Raw genomic sequence first — 15,160 nt, 5'->3', positions numbered from 1 at the left:
GCGTGCGACGCCAGAAATATGCGCACGCGCCGCTCCCCGCGCACCCGTCCACCCCGCACGCTTCGGATTATGATATTTTTCAATGTATCGCAGTTTCCGCCCACCACGAAATTTTGGCATCTGCAAAAGATTTTTAATTCACCCACTCTGGGCTGAAACAGTGCAATTAAACAGAAAATAATATGCGAACCGTTTTAATAGAATTCACGTTCTATTTTAAGATTTTATAATGTGTATGTCGTAACACATTACACTGTGCATGCACTAGAGACAAAAGCCACAACAATTGAATATGTTCATACAAAATGTATGAAATATATTGTCATCGATGATAGAAAAATAATAAAGACGTCAAGACGAGAATCTCGTGCTTCTGAATTGTTAACGCTGCGTTATATCTTTGAACAACTTATACAGATGTAATTTTCAAATTTCAATAAACGATGCGTTAAATAGAATAAATCTAATGTGTAACTTATCGAAACTAAATTGGCTATTCCGTAATTTAACTGTTAACAAAATATTAACCAAACTTAAACGAAAATAGTAACACTACGGTACACCTTCGTGGTATGATCAATAGTTTCATCATATTTCCTCAATAACACTCAATATTAAAAATCCTGCAAATTGATTCACTGTTTGAACTATACACATGAATTACCGAAACACCACGTTAGTTGCGGCAGTTAAATTAATACCAACACTACAAGAACTTCTATAAATGTGAATAAACAGTTAAAATGATAAATGTGTACCAATAAACATCTCTAGTTCCCATAACAGACCCCATCGCCGTGTTCATAGTCCATCACCGTTCGTGTTGTCCCTTGTCATGTGATATGTCCTCATGTAATGAATGTTTCGTTGTCAGAACCACGCACCAAGAAACAACCATATCGTGGAGAGAGCGAAACAAACTTTAGAGAACACATTCCTGTTGCAAGTGAGTGAGTTTATGTATTATGTTCTGGTATCGGGATTCGGGGGCTTTCGGTTGTCGTGTTAATAGAGTGATATAACATGTCTGAATGTTCCGTTTGTGGTGGGTTCGATTCCCGTCCGATGTATCTTTGTGTCAATCTTAAAATGTTGGGCTGGAATCGCTTTTACTTTTGATATGTAAAAGCATAATAATAATATCAGCCCTGTATTATATACTTGCCCACTGCTGAGCACGGGCCTCCTCTACTACTGAGAGGGATTAGGCCTTAGTCCACCACGCTGGCCTAGTGCGGATTGGTAGACTTCACACACCTTCGAAATTCCTATAGAGAACTTCTCAGATGTGCAGGTTTCCTCACGATGTTTTCCTTCACCGTTAAAGCGAACGATAAATTCACAAAGAATACACACATGATTTTTTTTAGAAAAGTCAGAGGTGTGTGCCCTTGGGATTTGAACCTGCGGACATTCGTCTCGGCAGTCCGTTCCACACCCAACTAGGCTATCGCCGCTTTTTATGTAAAAGCACGTCTACAAATTTTTATTTACGTTCATAATCTATTTTTTTTATGTATTTGATGTTCAATTAAGAATTGTAAGTTTCCATTCTAAGTGAGCTTAGGAAAATCCTATTTTACTATGTTTCACGCTATGATATCATCTAATATGACTTACTTAGAATTGTTCGAATGGTGCAATGTATTGCAAAAAGTTGCAACCTAACATATGAAGGAAAATCATCATCATCGAAGGGGAAACCTACATACCTAAGATTTTTTTTAAATATTTCGAAGATACAATGTTAAATCTTCCAGTCCGCATTAGGCCACCGTAGTGGGGTAAGACCTAATCCCTTTTATTATTAGAGAAGGCCCGTTCCCAAGGATGGCATGGTCTTATTATATTACACAATTCCTGATATTATCGATGACCAATTATCATCAGGTGACATCAGTTCACAAGCGATTGACACCTAAAAAGATGTGGTTATGAATTTGCTCTACATCAATATATTGTAGTGACCTTCATTTAGACGTATTCACGTGAGTTTTGAGGCAATTGGAGTCAGGCGGAATCCATTATTTCCAACATAAAACATGTCATGCGGTATTGTGCGATTGTGTTGTCGTTTACAACCTTTTAGTGCATCGTAAAATACAATCTTTATTACCTGATTGTGCATGATTGCTTTATGTAAGAAGTTAATATTATGCAGAATCCATGCTTATATATATAAAGCGGAACAGTTTGTTTGAACGCGCTAATCTCAGAAATACCTCAATTGATTTTGAATATTTTTTCACCATTGGAAGCCACATTACTGATGAGTGTTATAGGCTTTTTATGTCGGGAATATTTGTCAAGGAAAAACATTTTCAAGCCGGCAGAGCAGCAGGCGAAAGCCCGTATCAAGATGGTCAGTCGGTTTTTTAGTTTTATTAGATCTGAATAGTTTAGTTTTTATCCCTGTCGCTAAACAATATACAAACACTGTTGTGTTCGGTTTTGACACATATTGTGGACATAAATTATTATAATCAATTATGAAGCTGGCGTTCTATGCCGTCAGAATTATGAATTCTTTGTATCTTCAGCTATAATTAGTTAAACTGAATTCAACTAATCACAACGTGTAATGTAGGCATTGCATTACTGGTGTAGAGAAAATTTAGACATGTTAAATGATTATTATAAAAATTGAAATTTTATTGTGAAATACATTTTCGAGTAAGCATAAAGAAACACGTGATATTGCCTTCTAAGGCTGCACACGACACCGGGGCCGATCGAGTTTCTTAACAAATCTACTTATTGTGTAAAGTGTCGTATTCTGTGTGACAAATGTAGCGCAACACGTGACCTGCAACATGCTTAGCAACGTTGCACAGGAACAAATTTAATATGGATTGTTCATTGTAATAATATCGCGCTGTTGTGCAATGTTTGTGTACATGTTGCCCGTGTTGTTCGTCAATTGTTGTCTAATGTATATTATATGTATAGCCTATCATGCCCAATTTAAATCATGTGCATATATGAATAACTATTGCGAAGCTTACGATTAAAACCAAGCCCTTAGAATATTTTGTTTCATTAAAATTAATATTCTTAGATAGGTTCTTGCTTTTCATCCGTGGTGATTATTTATATTGTAGGTAACCACAAAAATTATTACAAATATTAAAGTTTACAAAGTGATCTCTTCTGTCAAACTAAAACCAACGTCGGCTTAGTTCCAATTTGCAATAAAAAAGGCAAGATATTTTTTATAATTTTCATGAAAAAATAATATACATAAAAAAATATATTATATCAAAATTATTTTATTAAATTAGATTTTTATCACATCTTTAAATTAAGGAACCTTTTCAAATAAATTATAATTTATAATCAAATTAGCTTCGGCTTGCGGTTCCGCCCGCATAAACAGATTTTCGGGTTAAAAAACGAAGTGTATAGTCACAGAGTTTCAATCTATTTCCACACCAATTTTCATTAAAATCCGTTCAGTAGTTCAGCCATGAAAGCACAACAGACAAACAGAGTTCCTTTTGAATTAATAACTTTGAATTTATAAATATTCTCTTCTTTATATTGTTTTGCATTCATATATATTTATTTTTGCTCTATCTTCTTTCTAATAATAGTCATAGTACTTCGTATATATCTATAGTAACTCAATGCGCGCGATCTGATCGACCTGAAGGTAGCTACTTTTCCCGCCTTCTTTTCCCTGTGACATTCCAGTCTCAAGACCGAAGTCACGGCTCCGTTTGTAACTAACTTCACGTCGACCAAGATTTGCGAGTATACAAACAATATTAACTATAATAACAAATATATAATTTTACAAATAATTCTCAGTTGCTTTAGTAATTGTAAATATTTTGATATCGCGTGATCAGGTGATTTTTTTTAATATAAACGTCAATTAATTGTGTTTCTTTTTTAATTATAAATAGAGTACAAATAGAGTAGAGTTGCAATTACATACGTGACTGTTACTATATACATGTGTGGATTTAAATTGTAGTGTAAACTCAATTAGCAGTCCATTAATAATAATGATAAATACCAAGTCGATTGTTGAAAGACGACTGTGAAGGGTCGAGTTTGTAAATGCCAAAATAAATTATTGTTTTCCTTATTATTTGATTTGCATAAAACTTGCTATCAAGTGTGCATCAAAATAAGACATCAGTCAATTTTAACAATTTACGCCACCTTCATATCAGATATATTTTACGGTATGTTTACAGTTAATTTTGTTGAAAAGAGTATGAATCTAAACGATTACTTTTTGGTTGCGTTACCTCGTAGACTGTAGATTTTAACCGCTAGAAATTAGGAAAATGAAGCTTTCATTTTCGGCGATGTACTTCATGTAATCTATATAATAAGATACTCCGATAGATTTCTGCAATTTGCACATTCAAATCATCTCTATAAATAATAAGGTTTATTGTAAAAAATAAACAAAAGTCTTAATCGCAATACTATAGTACAGTGATTATCGTGACGATTTGTCGTCGACCTTCAAAATATCGTAATGATGTGTTAAATATTGTGCTGGTGGTTTTCCAGCTGAAGAAGCAGCAGCAACTGCAGCAGGAGATACTTCTGCAGCATTTCCAGCAGCAGCGGCAGCAGCTTGCGCAAGAGCATGAGAACCAAATCAGGGAACATTTGAAAGTAAGTACGCGCTCCATGCATATAAACCGATTGAGGACATGGACAATAAAAATATATTTAAATCGACTCCTAACAAGATAATCGACACTTGAGTGGCAATCATATTTAAGCGACAAACAGTACATTTTTGAGTAAAGTGCTTTAAAATTTTGATTTTAATATTTAAATTCATAACAATTCAACTTTTTATTTTACAAAGATATAGTCTAATGTTATTAAAATTATCCTAAACTTACAAAACCTAGATAATATGACGCAGAAAAATAAGGCGATTCAAAATATTTCTATTATTCATTTTAGGTATATTTGTCGCTTAGATATGATTGCCTTTCAAACGTCGATATGGACTAATTAGTATTATAATTGAAATTAAACTAATTTTCGGATTCTATCGCGGTGTTAGTATTTTATTTTCTCCCGACGTTTCGAAGACTTTGCAGCCTTCATGGTCACGGCGGGGACCATGAAGGCTGCAAAGTCTTCGAAACGTCGGGAGAAAACTAAAATATTGAAACCGCGATAAAATCCGAAAAATAGTTTAATTTAAATGTCTAACATTCGCGTAAACATAAGATATCATTGAGATATTAAGTTTTCCAAATCATATTTCCTTCTTTCCATAATATTGCAACATTATTTAGAAATCGATAATGGAACGCTAATGTTTTGTATGTTTGCGGGGTTACCGTGTCGACACTCGGTAAATCTTTCTGCACCAATACAAAGTCTTTTTATATGTATAAGGTAAAAACAATATTAATTTTAGCTATCAATTAGTCTATAAAATCTTTTCAACCGTGGGTACACGTAATAGTTGTTTGTAAAGTTTTTGTTACCCCACACGTTAGTTTATGAGCGGGCGGCAACCTTGTCTTTAACAAAATAACAACAAACTTATTATGATGAAAATGTTTTTAATAAATATTGTGTTTTAATTTAATGAAGTATATAAATAACATTTTTTATTCATTTATTGTATTAATCAAGATATTCTTTACTTTGTTTATGTGTTGCTACTCTGTTATTCTGTTTTGCCTATACTCCGCAAGAGCAAAGATACCAGATGTTAAGTGAATGTAGTACAAATATGTCGTTCGACAGTCGCTAAGAATTGTCACGCGGGGTTGTAATAGTATTAAAAATTGGTATTAAAACTGCACACCCTTGTTAGGTATGCAGTAGGTAACATTTAAATTGAATTTTAAAACTGTGTCGACAAAATACGATCGGCATACATTTATACGAGCGAAATAACTACACGATGTTTGCGTAATTACCTACTCACATTGAATCGTTGATCAGGGAAAATTAAGTATCAACTTGTCGAAAACCGCGATTTAAACGTGCTCGTTTAACGAAACGTCGATATCTTATGTGTTTTAGAATTTTTTCGTTCGTATTCTTAGTTTTTGTTTTAGTTGTGTAGTTTTGAATAAAATATCTAAATAGTATTCAAATACTGGAATATTTAGGTTTCTGCCCGGATTCGTCATAAAGGTGAAACGTGACAAAATTCAATTAGATAATTATGTGTTATAAAAATAAACGAATTATAGTAAACAAAACCTCAACATTTCGTGACAGAGTTATAATTACTGCCCCGTATTTACAAATCGATTGCGCGCCACGTTAACGAGTCGGTGCACTAGCGACGACTGTCAAATTAACCGCGATACCCGCCCGGTGTCAATGTCCTGCCGACCCGGTTTACAATTAAAACGCTGACAACCGCGCCACGTTGCGCCCGAACTATTCGCGCCAGTGTAAACATTCCAAACATGTGGATTGTCGCCAAACATTATGGCTGTATTGTTATGATTTGATGACGATGAATCACCGGTGACTCGCCCGCGAAACTCTTCGCAGCGTCGTGTGTGGATGTAAATATTTTGGGGATTGTGATTAAACGGTGCGGCTACTGTGACGGTGACTTCGAAGGGCGCGTGATACATGCGCGAGAAATGTGGACGTGATGCGATGGCGTGTTTATTTTGCTAACGATGCGCAACATATAGTCTATTAGTTAAAATTCCAGTGGATATGTGGATCTGATGACTCAACTCTGGTCACTTCTATTTGTATGTAGTGACAAACCATTACAGTGCAATGCGGAAAAAATATTATTCACCCAATGCCTTATTTTTTATGTTGGTATAGCTAACTTGTGTTTAATATTAGCTATTAAAAATATATAATCCTTGAATGCACTTGACCCGACAGCTCATCTAATAGCAAGTGATCACCTTAACTCACTTACATAAGTTATTGTTTATCCCATACTATAATTGTATATGAAGTGTGCCGGTTATAAAGAAACATATAATATTAATGTAGGTGTTGGAATTGCAGCTGTGGGAGCAGCAGAAGGCAATGGAGGAGGCGGCGAAGCGCGAGGAGGCGCGGGAGGCGAGGGAAGCGCGGGAAGCGAGGGAGCGGCACGAGCGGGACCGCAGCGAGCTCCTGCGCAAGAAGGACAGCCACGAGCGCACGCACAGCGCCAACGCCTCCACGCAGGTCAAGCAGAAGCTGCAGGTCAATACTACTTATTTACTCTTACATTAGTTCCAGTAATATTGATCATAAGTTTGACAAACAATTGAACTCGTTGAGTTACAACTGGAGGATGCGTTGCGGACTCTTATGAAAGTAATGGGAGTTAATTATAATGTTTGATATAGAAACATTTATTAAGTAATACTCATACTCATATGCCATGAAGTGGATAATAATATTCTATTTTATTTCGCAGGAGTTCCTTAAGAAGAAGCAAGCCGCCAACGGGACGGTCGCCGGATCGTCGTATAGAAATTGGTGAGTTTGACTTTTTATTAGAAGACTAGCTTTTGTCCGCGGCTCGGTCCGTGTGAAAAAGGTTTTCCGGGATAAAGATTTCCGTTTTAAATGTCATGCTATATATTTTCCGGGGATATAAACTTTAACCGTTTACTGAGCACACACAATGGAAGTTCTCAAGGGGAGTAATTTTTTCCCGTTTCTGCAACATTTTTATTGATGCTTCGTTCCTATTGGTCATAGCGTTGTCCCCACGGGACCAAATTACCTCTACGTATAAATCCAGGACGTGGTCTATTCGTGTGCCAAATTCCATCCAAATCCGTTCACCGGTTTCTGTCTTTACTTGTAACAAATAAACTTAGTAAGAGTAAGATAAGTTGAGCAGTAAGTGTAGGAGTGGTTGTGTGAGTGTAATACTGTCTGTGCTGCAGGGGCATAGTGAAGTCGTCGTCGGGCGAGTCGATCACGTCGACGGGCGCGACGGCGACGGCGCACCCCTACCGCCTCACGGCGCCGCTGCCGCCCGCGCTCAACGCCGCGCCGCCGCAGCCCTCGCCCAGCGACTACCCGCTGCGCAAGACCGGTGAGCACGCACTTCCGTACTGCACACGTGTCCACGCTGTGGCACAGTCGAACACGATGAGTTTGGTTCGAACGTAAACAATCATCACAGATTATAAAACAGTTTCGCTATACTACTACCGTTCAATTCTTTTCCTCGTGACGTGAGTAAAATGAGCGCAGTCTACTGAACGTTATACCGAGCTATATCCATTTGAATTATAAGTATACAAGTTATTTTTCACATTTGAAATCTGTAAGTAATGTTTACATTTTCCCCAAACTCATTTGGTTTACACTGTACAAGTACTAATGACTTAGTCCCAACGTAACCCCGTAATATTGAATTTTAAAATAACAGCATCGTTTGTCCGTCGTAAAATATTTGTGATTTTGTATTGATTGAAGTATTGTATTTGAGTACTGAAGTTGAACTAACAATAGCACTTTAAAGTATGCAACTTGATTACAGTTCCTTGTATATCTATGTTAATAATAGTAGCATAATCATATATTGTAATAATTAATATGGTTACAGAAATCTGTGTGTCGTTGGGTTTTCGTATACTTCTGAATGTTTGTGGGTTTTCTAAAAAAGAAACAACAATTAAATATAATTGATAGAGGGCATTATAAGAGGGTATCTCTTTCGACTTAACGTTGGGTCATAAGACTGGTGACCCCAATGTAACCGGTCAATAATCTTTAACGCAGCGTTAAACCAGAGGGAAAGTTTTATATTGATAATAATATTTTAGCGATACAGTACTCCAGAGCTTTTCGAGTCTTGTATACTCAACGACATGACAGTGTTCTGTAGAAGTCAGAGTATAGTGTAGTAGTGTGTGTCGTGAGTGGAGTGAGCATGCGTGTGCACTAACATTGCAGCGTCGGAGCCGAACATCCTGAAGGTGCGGCTGAAGGCGCGCGTGATCGAGCGCCGCTCCTCCCCGCTCGCGCGCCGCCCGCTCAAGCCGCGCGCCAAGCAGCGCAGTGAGTACTCCCGACCGCACCCGAACACGAGCGAACACACCCGACCACATCCAACCAAAACCGAAACACGCACGAACACATCCGAACACATCCAACCAAAACCGAAACACGCACGAACATACCCGAACACATCCAAGCAAAACAGAAACACGTACGAACACACCCAAACACATCCAACCAAAACCGAAACACGCACGAACACATCCAACCAAAACAGAAACACGCACGAACACACCCGAACACATCTAACCAAAACAGAAACACGCACGAACACACCCGAACACATCTAACCAAAACAGAAACACGCACGAACACACCCGAACACATCTAACCAAAATAGAAACACGCACGAACACACCCCAACACATCTAACCAAAACAGAAACACGCACGAACACACCCGAACACATCCGAATCATAAATAACCGTACCCGAACCACACCGGTCGACAAAGGCCTTACACTAATAGCAAATCTTTAACGTGCCGCAAGACCTGCAAATTTAAATATTAGTAGAAGTCAGTTTGCAATGATTTTATCACGGTAAAAACTGCTTGCGGAATGGGACTTCTGCAAGCTTTTTGCTAAATTAAACTTTGTTTATACAGTAGTCGGTTGTGAATGTCACACATACGGAATTAAGTGAGAAATCGTCAGTTAGCTTCGAGTTTCTGCAGCTTACTACCTACTACCTGTATTATTGATTGTCGAGTAGGTACTTGTGCATTTCCCGTACTGATGGATGAAGTAACCGATCTAAATACTCTTTTTTGTTTTTATTGATTTCACCGATTGTTTATGTTGCAACTTGCATCTAACCGTGTTAACTGATTTATGTATAATAATTTTTGTAATTCGTTGATGAGTGGTTTTAGCTTGATTGATGTAACAAATCCCCTAGCATATTTTTTATTTCTATCAAAATGAACATAACAAATTCACCTAATATTGTATCTCGGCTTAGTTAAGCAGTGCAGTTGTTTTGTCCGAATTTGTTCCGCATCCGTGTCATGTCGAGTGAGTACTAAACGCATGCGTGTTGCAGACTGCGAGGGCGGGTCCCCGCGCGCGGCGGGCGGGTCGCCGGCGGGCGGCGGCGCGTGCGCGGCGGCGCCCATCCGCGAGGAGGAGGAGCACGCGCGCGCCGCCGACGCGCTGTTCTCGTCGCCGTCGCTGCCCAACATCCCGCTGGCGCGCCACCACGCGCCGCGCCTGCACGCGCCGCCGCCCACGCACCACGCGCACGCGCAGCACGTGCCGCACGTGCCGCACGTGCAGCATCCCACGGTCAGTATACATTACTACTATAATATATATTTTTTTTATAGTACTGTGGATTTTTTTGTGTAGGTATAGCGAATATACGAACAAAATATAATTGTATCACAAAAATCAAATAGAAGATAAATAATCTTTTCTTGGTATTTTTTCCGTTCTAATTAGAAATGTTCGTTATTTGCAGGTGGCAGCATCACTGCCGCCGGTGTCAGAGGCGGAGGCGTCATGCTGCGTGAGCGCAGGTGTGGGTGTAGGGGTGGGCGCGGCGGCCCGGCTCGGCAAACGGCCGCTCGGGCGCACGTACTCCGCGCCGCTGCCGCTCGGCGACGCCGCGCTACAGCCGCCCGTTGCACACCACTATTTGCGCGACCAGATACGGAAAACTGTAAGTCTAAAAAAAAACATTATTACAGCAATATGTAGATTTTTATTGGATCTACTCAAAGGAGAGTAAACAATGATTGAAATTGACCGTTGCCCGTGTGCAGGTGCTGACGCGTGCGCACGACGCGGCTGCGGCACAGCTGCGCGAGGAGGAGGGCGAGGTCATCGACCTCACCGCGCGCCGCGCCGAGCCCGCCACCAGCCCCGTCGGGCCCGGCGTCGTGCTGCCCGTGCTGCCCGCGGCGCCGGCGGTGGCGGGGCACGCGGTGGAACCGGCGCCGTTGGCACGCGCGCTGTCTTCGCCGCTGGTGGGCGCCCGCGCGCCGCCCACGGGCCTCGCATACGACCCGCTCATGCTCAAACACGGGTAAGACTCTTATTTAATAATAGTCATTATGCATGGACAGTTGTAGTTGCATGAATAGTTCATGAGCAGTGTTGTTGACTTGTGCAGCTGCGCGTGCGGTGCGCACGCGCCGACGCACCCGGAGCACGGCGGGCGGCTGCAGTCGGTGTGGGCGCGGCTGTGCGAGACGGGGCTGGCGGCGCGCACGGAGCGCACGCGGCCGCGCAAGGCGTCGCTGGAGGAGCTCGCCGCCGTGCACGCCGAGGCGCACGTCACGGAGTTCGCGGCGCGCGGCCGGGACGCGGCGCCGCCCGTGCGCCGCCTCGTGCGCCTGGCGTGCGGCGGGCTCGGCGTGGACTCCGACACGGCCTGGAGCGAGCCGCACACGGCGGCGGCGGCGCGCCTGGCGGCCGGCGCCGTGCTGGACCTGGCGCTGCGCACCGCCCGCGGCGAGCTGCGCAACGGGTTCGCCGTCGTGCGCCCGCCCGGACACCACGCCGAGCCCAACCAGGCCATGGGCTTCTGCTTCTTCAACAACGTCGCCGTCGCCGCGCGCATCCTGCACACCAGGCTGCGTCTGCAGAGGATACTCATTGTCGACTGGGTATGTACTGTGTGCCGTCTGCATATCTAAAGACGATACGGTGTGTATCGCGCACTATAACTAAACTTTTCTATTCGTTCGGCAGGATGTTCACCACGGGAACGGCACGCAGCAGATATTCTACGAAGACCCGCACGTGCTGTACATGAGCATCCACCGACACGACGACGGCAACTTCTTCCCGGGCACGGGCGCGCCCACCGAGTGCGGCGCCGGGCCCGGGCTCGGGTTCAACGTGAACGTCGCCTGGACCTCGGGCACCAACCCGCCGCTCGGGGACGCCGAGTACCTCGCCGCCTTCCGCTCCGTCATCATCCCCATCGCGAAGGAGTACGACCCCGAGTTAGTGCTGGTGTCGTGCGGGTTCGACGCGGCGGCGGGCCACCCCGCACCCCTCGGCGGGTACAAGGTGTCGGCCGCGTGCTTCGCGCACATGACGCGCGAGCTGATGGCGCTGGCGGGCGGCAAAGTGGTGCTGTCGCTGGAGGGCGGCTACGACCTGGCCGCCATGTGCGACTGCGCGCAGGAGGTGGTGCGGGCGCTGCTGGGGGAGGCGACCCCCCCGCCCGCCTACAGCGAGCTGGCGAGACCCCCCGCCGCCCCCGCGCAGGACGCGCTGCGCACCGCCATCGCCGTGCAGACACACCACTGGCCCTCGGTTAGTACACCAAACATACCCCCTGCTTATGCGCTCAACTATGACCCAGTTTTATGATGTGTCACATCTAATATCAACGTCGAATCAGAACACGAATTGTCTAGGATCAATCTTACTCGTGTTAGGCATTGTAAATACTCTGTATGAGCATATATGAATAAAATATTGATGTAATGTATGTTGTGTTTCCAGATCAAGCGATACAGTGCATTGGTGGGTCTGTCGGCGCTGGAGGCGGCGCCGGGCCTGTGCGGCGCGGGCGCGGGGGTGGGCGCGGGCGGCGCGGCGGCGCGGCGCGGGCGCCTGCAGACGGAGCGCGACGCCGCCGACACCGCCGCCGCCATGGCCACGCTCTCCATGCACCAGGCGCAGCCGCTGCCCAACACATGTCTACGGTAACCATACATTACATCTACGCACCGCCTCTCATACAAACTTTGTGACTTAAACACTCATTGCAGACGACTTTTATCTCTCCCATCGATGCCACTCTTGTGGTGGACGTTCAAAAAGCAGCTAAGCTCTTCTCAAATATACCCACTATACAGGGTGCTAAAGTAAACTGTTTAGTATTAAAATGTGAGTTTGTTAATGAAGATATCTGTTGTTGCAGGTCGGCGGAGAGCTCGCGCTCGGTGTCGGAGGAGCCGATGGAGCAGGACGAGGGCAAGTGAAGGGGCGGCGCCCCCCCTCCGGAGCCAGTCGCCCCCCCCGCCGCCGCTACACACATTCCTCGCTGAGGTCCCGCTGCGGACCCGCCGCAAACGTCTCCTGCCAAATACTCGCGTTTGTGTCGCGACGCGAATGTGTGACAATGCGTGCCGAGTGACAACGACATGTGACATACTGTGACGAGTGACAAGGACGAGTGTCGCTCGAGGACACCGCCGCTGGACTGTGGACGCTCTGTGTGTGCGTGGTTAAAATTAAGACAAATCTTAATTTGAGAGCTTTAAAACAGTAGTAAAATATATCTTGTACAAAATATATGTTTAATTATATATTTGGATGTTCGCTTCGGGTCCGGCGCCGAGCCGGCACATAACGATGTTTATTTAGTCATTGATGTGTTACGTAGTGGATACTGGATACCACGGCTCAATTCAAACTACCGTTACGAAATGATATATATTTTTTATATTGTAGAGTAATTTGATGTATGTAAACGTACGCCAGTAGTGTTAGTGCGGGGGAGCGCGTCCGTCGGTCTGTGTGCGGGCTTTTGTATATTTCTACATGTTGTACGCGGCGGTGTTTCGCCGCCAGGTTTTTCTATTGAACTGTCCATTTCCGGTCGCCCGTCGGCCGCCGCGAGGGAACTTTGTCGGATAGTCAAAAATGTGCAATACGCGATAGCGACGTACTGGTAAGTTTTGATAGAGCTCCTTAGGATTGACGTTCTGTAAGTAGTTTGTTGTGTCGGTGCGCATGCGCGCGCACGTATGTCTCTTCCAAACGATGTGCAATGATCTCCGTAGTGTTGTGATGCGGGGTGTATATATATATGATGTATATGTTTGAAACAAGTTTCGTACAAAGTGCGTAATGTTATTGTTAAGTAGTGAAGCAGCCGCCGCGCTCCTCTCGCCGCCGTCTTTCGATATATAAATATAATATATACACTATAAAATATACATGAAAGTGAATATGTTCGTGTCCCAATTGTACTTTTCTGCTATACCAAAGATTCTTTCGAATTCTGTTAGAAACAAAGAATATTTGTGTATCATAGAATCGTTTGTAACTAAATGGAATTATCTCGATTCGACTCGTCACTCGTGCTCGAGTATAAATTTGTAATTTGTATGTAATATGGCGCGTCCCGACTGCCGGCGCGGGCTGCGGCGGGACTCGGGACGCGCCGCCTCTGTCGTCATACTCTACTGGAATTAAATTATTGTATACTAAATCTATGTACTAAATGATTGTCGACGATATTGTTTCCAAATTCGTGGTTAGTACGATACGCACAATTTAACTCGGCCACTCTGAAACTAGTAACGAATGGTGTCACGGTGATGGTCATTGCAGATGGCGCTGGTGTGCTGGACTGCAGGCCGGCCGAGTTGAATAGCGCGTGTTCATTGTTTGTGTACACCCCCACCTATAAAATTAATTCAATGTTGACTTTTGTACTTTGTGTCGTAAATGTCCAGTTAAAGGAAATAATATTTGAATATATACGTACATGTTGCGATGTACTTGTAATGCGAGATACATTTTGTTTATTAGATGTAACGTTGTTCGAATACATTGTGCGGGATTGTTTGGGGTGTGTATCGCGGTGGTTTGCCGGCTCCGGTCGCGAGGCGATCGTCAAACGAGTGGCCGGCGCGTCCGGTGTCGGCAAGCGTTCTCGATCGAAAGGCTATGTCGCCTTTTAGTTTGTTTCAACACGAGTTGATATATTTTTGTAGTGGCCGCTCCGCTACCTGGAGAATGGGATCCTTGAACGATAAACAGATTTAAAACAATGTTGTGTATTTGAAAATTTTATTGTTAAATTGGAAGATGAATAATTATTTAATAAATGTATATATACATTCATATATATATTTGGAAATAAATCTGTATTTTTATTTTGTTCATTTTTGTGTATCCTGTACTCAGGGCCTCGATACCCTCTAACCATCTGTCCGTATGTGAGTTTTACAAAACTACTTTTAATTAGTACTGTAATAAATAATTTAAATCAACATCAATCTAGTCACAGTGTTTAAGGGGCGTTAAAGTACTAAGATATTATAAAAGAGAAACAGGGCACTGTCACTTTGCTTCGAGAAACTTACATGTTTAATTTTACTGCTATCGAACAAATAACAAAAATTAACTAAGAGGATTTAGGTATTCGGAAATCTGGGATTTAACAATGGTGAATAGTCAAATTGCAGTAAAAGTCATTAA

General features: G+C 43.0%; 1 protein-coding gene across 10 annotated transcripts in view; it reads left to right on the top strand.

Annotated features, from left to right (window-relative positions):
- LOC115447550 (histone deacetylase 7) overlaps nucleotides 1-13,152 on the top strand; it is a 112,499-nt gene extending 99,347 nt beyond the window's left edge. For 5 of the 10 annotated variants that reach the window (XM_037438507.1, XM_037438509.1, XM_037438512.1 and 2 more), the window contains 13 exons: nucleotides 875-946; nucleotides 4,531-4,638; nucleotides 6,973-7,170; nucleotides 7,388-7,449; nucleotides 7,866-8,017; nucleotides 8,884-8,988; nucleotides 10,032-10,273; nucleotides 10,449-10,649; nucleotides 10,753-11,015; nucleotides 11,103-11,598; nucleotides 11,684-12,256; nucleotides 12,449-12,651; nucleotides 12,870-13,152. In XM_037438507.1, coding sequence (XP_037294404.1) covers nucleotides 875-946; nucleotides 4,531-4,638; nucleotides 6,973-7,170; nucleotides 7,388-7,449; nucleotides 7,866-8,017; nucleotides 8,884-8,988; nucleotides 10,032-10,273; nucleotides 10,449-10,649; nucleotides 10,753-11,015; nucleotides 11,103-11,598; nucleotides 11,684-12,256; nucleotides 12,449-12,651; nucleotides 12,870-12,930 — 2,736 coding nt within the window. In that variant the 3' untranslated portion in view covers nucleotides 12,931-13,152. The remainder of the gene's footprint in view (nucleotides 1-874; nucleotides 947-4,530; nucleotides 4,639-6,972; nucleotides 7,171-7,387; nucleotides 7,450-7,865; nucleotides 8,018-8,883; nucleotides 8,989-10,031; nucleotides 10,274-10,448; nucleotides 10,650-10,752; nucleotides 11,016-11,102; nucleotides 11,599-11,683; nucleotides 12,257-12,448; nucleotides 12,652-12,869) is intronic. The other 5 variants (XM_037438515.1, XM_037438517.1, XM_037438510.1 and 2 more) reach the window with 4 other exon arrangements.
- Nucleotides 13,153-15,160: the final 2,008 nt, after the last annotated feature.

This window comes from Manduca sexta, chromosome 14 (genome assembly GCF_014839805.1).
Source record: "Manduca sexta isolate Smith_Timp_Sample1 chromosome 14, JHU_Msex_v1.0, whole genome shotgun sequence".
Lineage (NCBI taxonomy): Eukaryota > Metazoa > Arthropoda > Insecta > Lepidoptera > Sphingidae > Manduca > Manduca sexta.
Note: the sequence above shows the minus strand (reverse complement) of the source record. Positions and strands in the feature narration are given on the sequence as shown.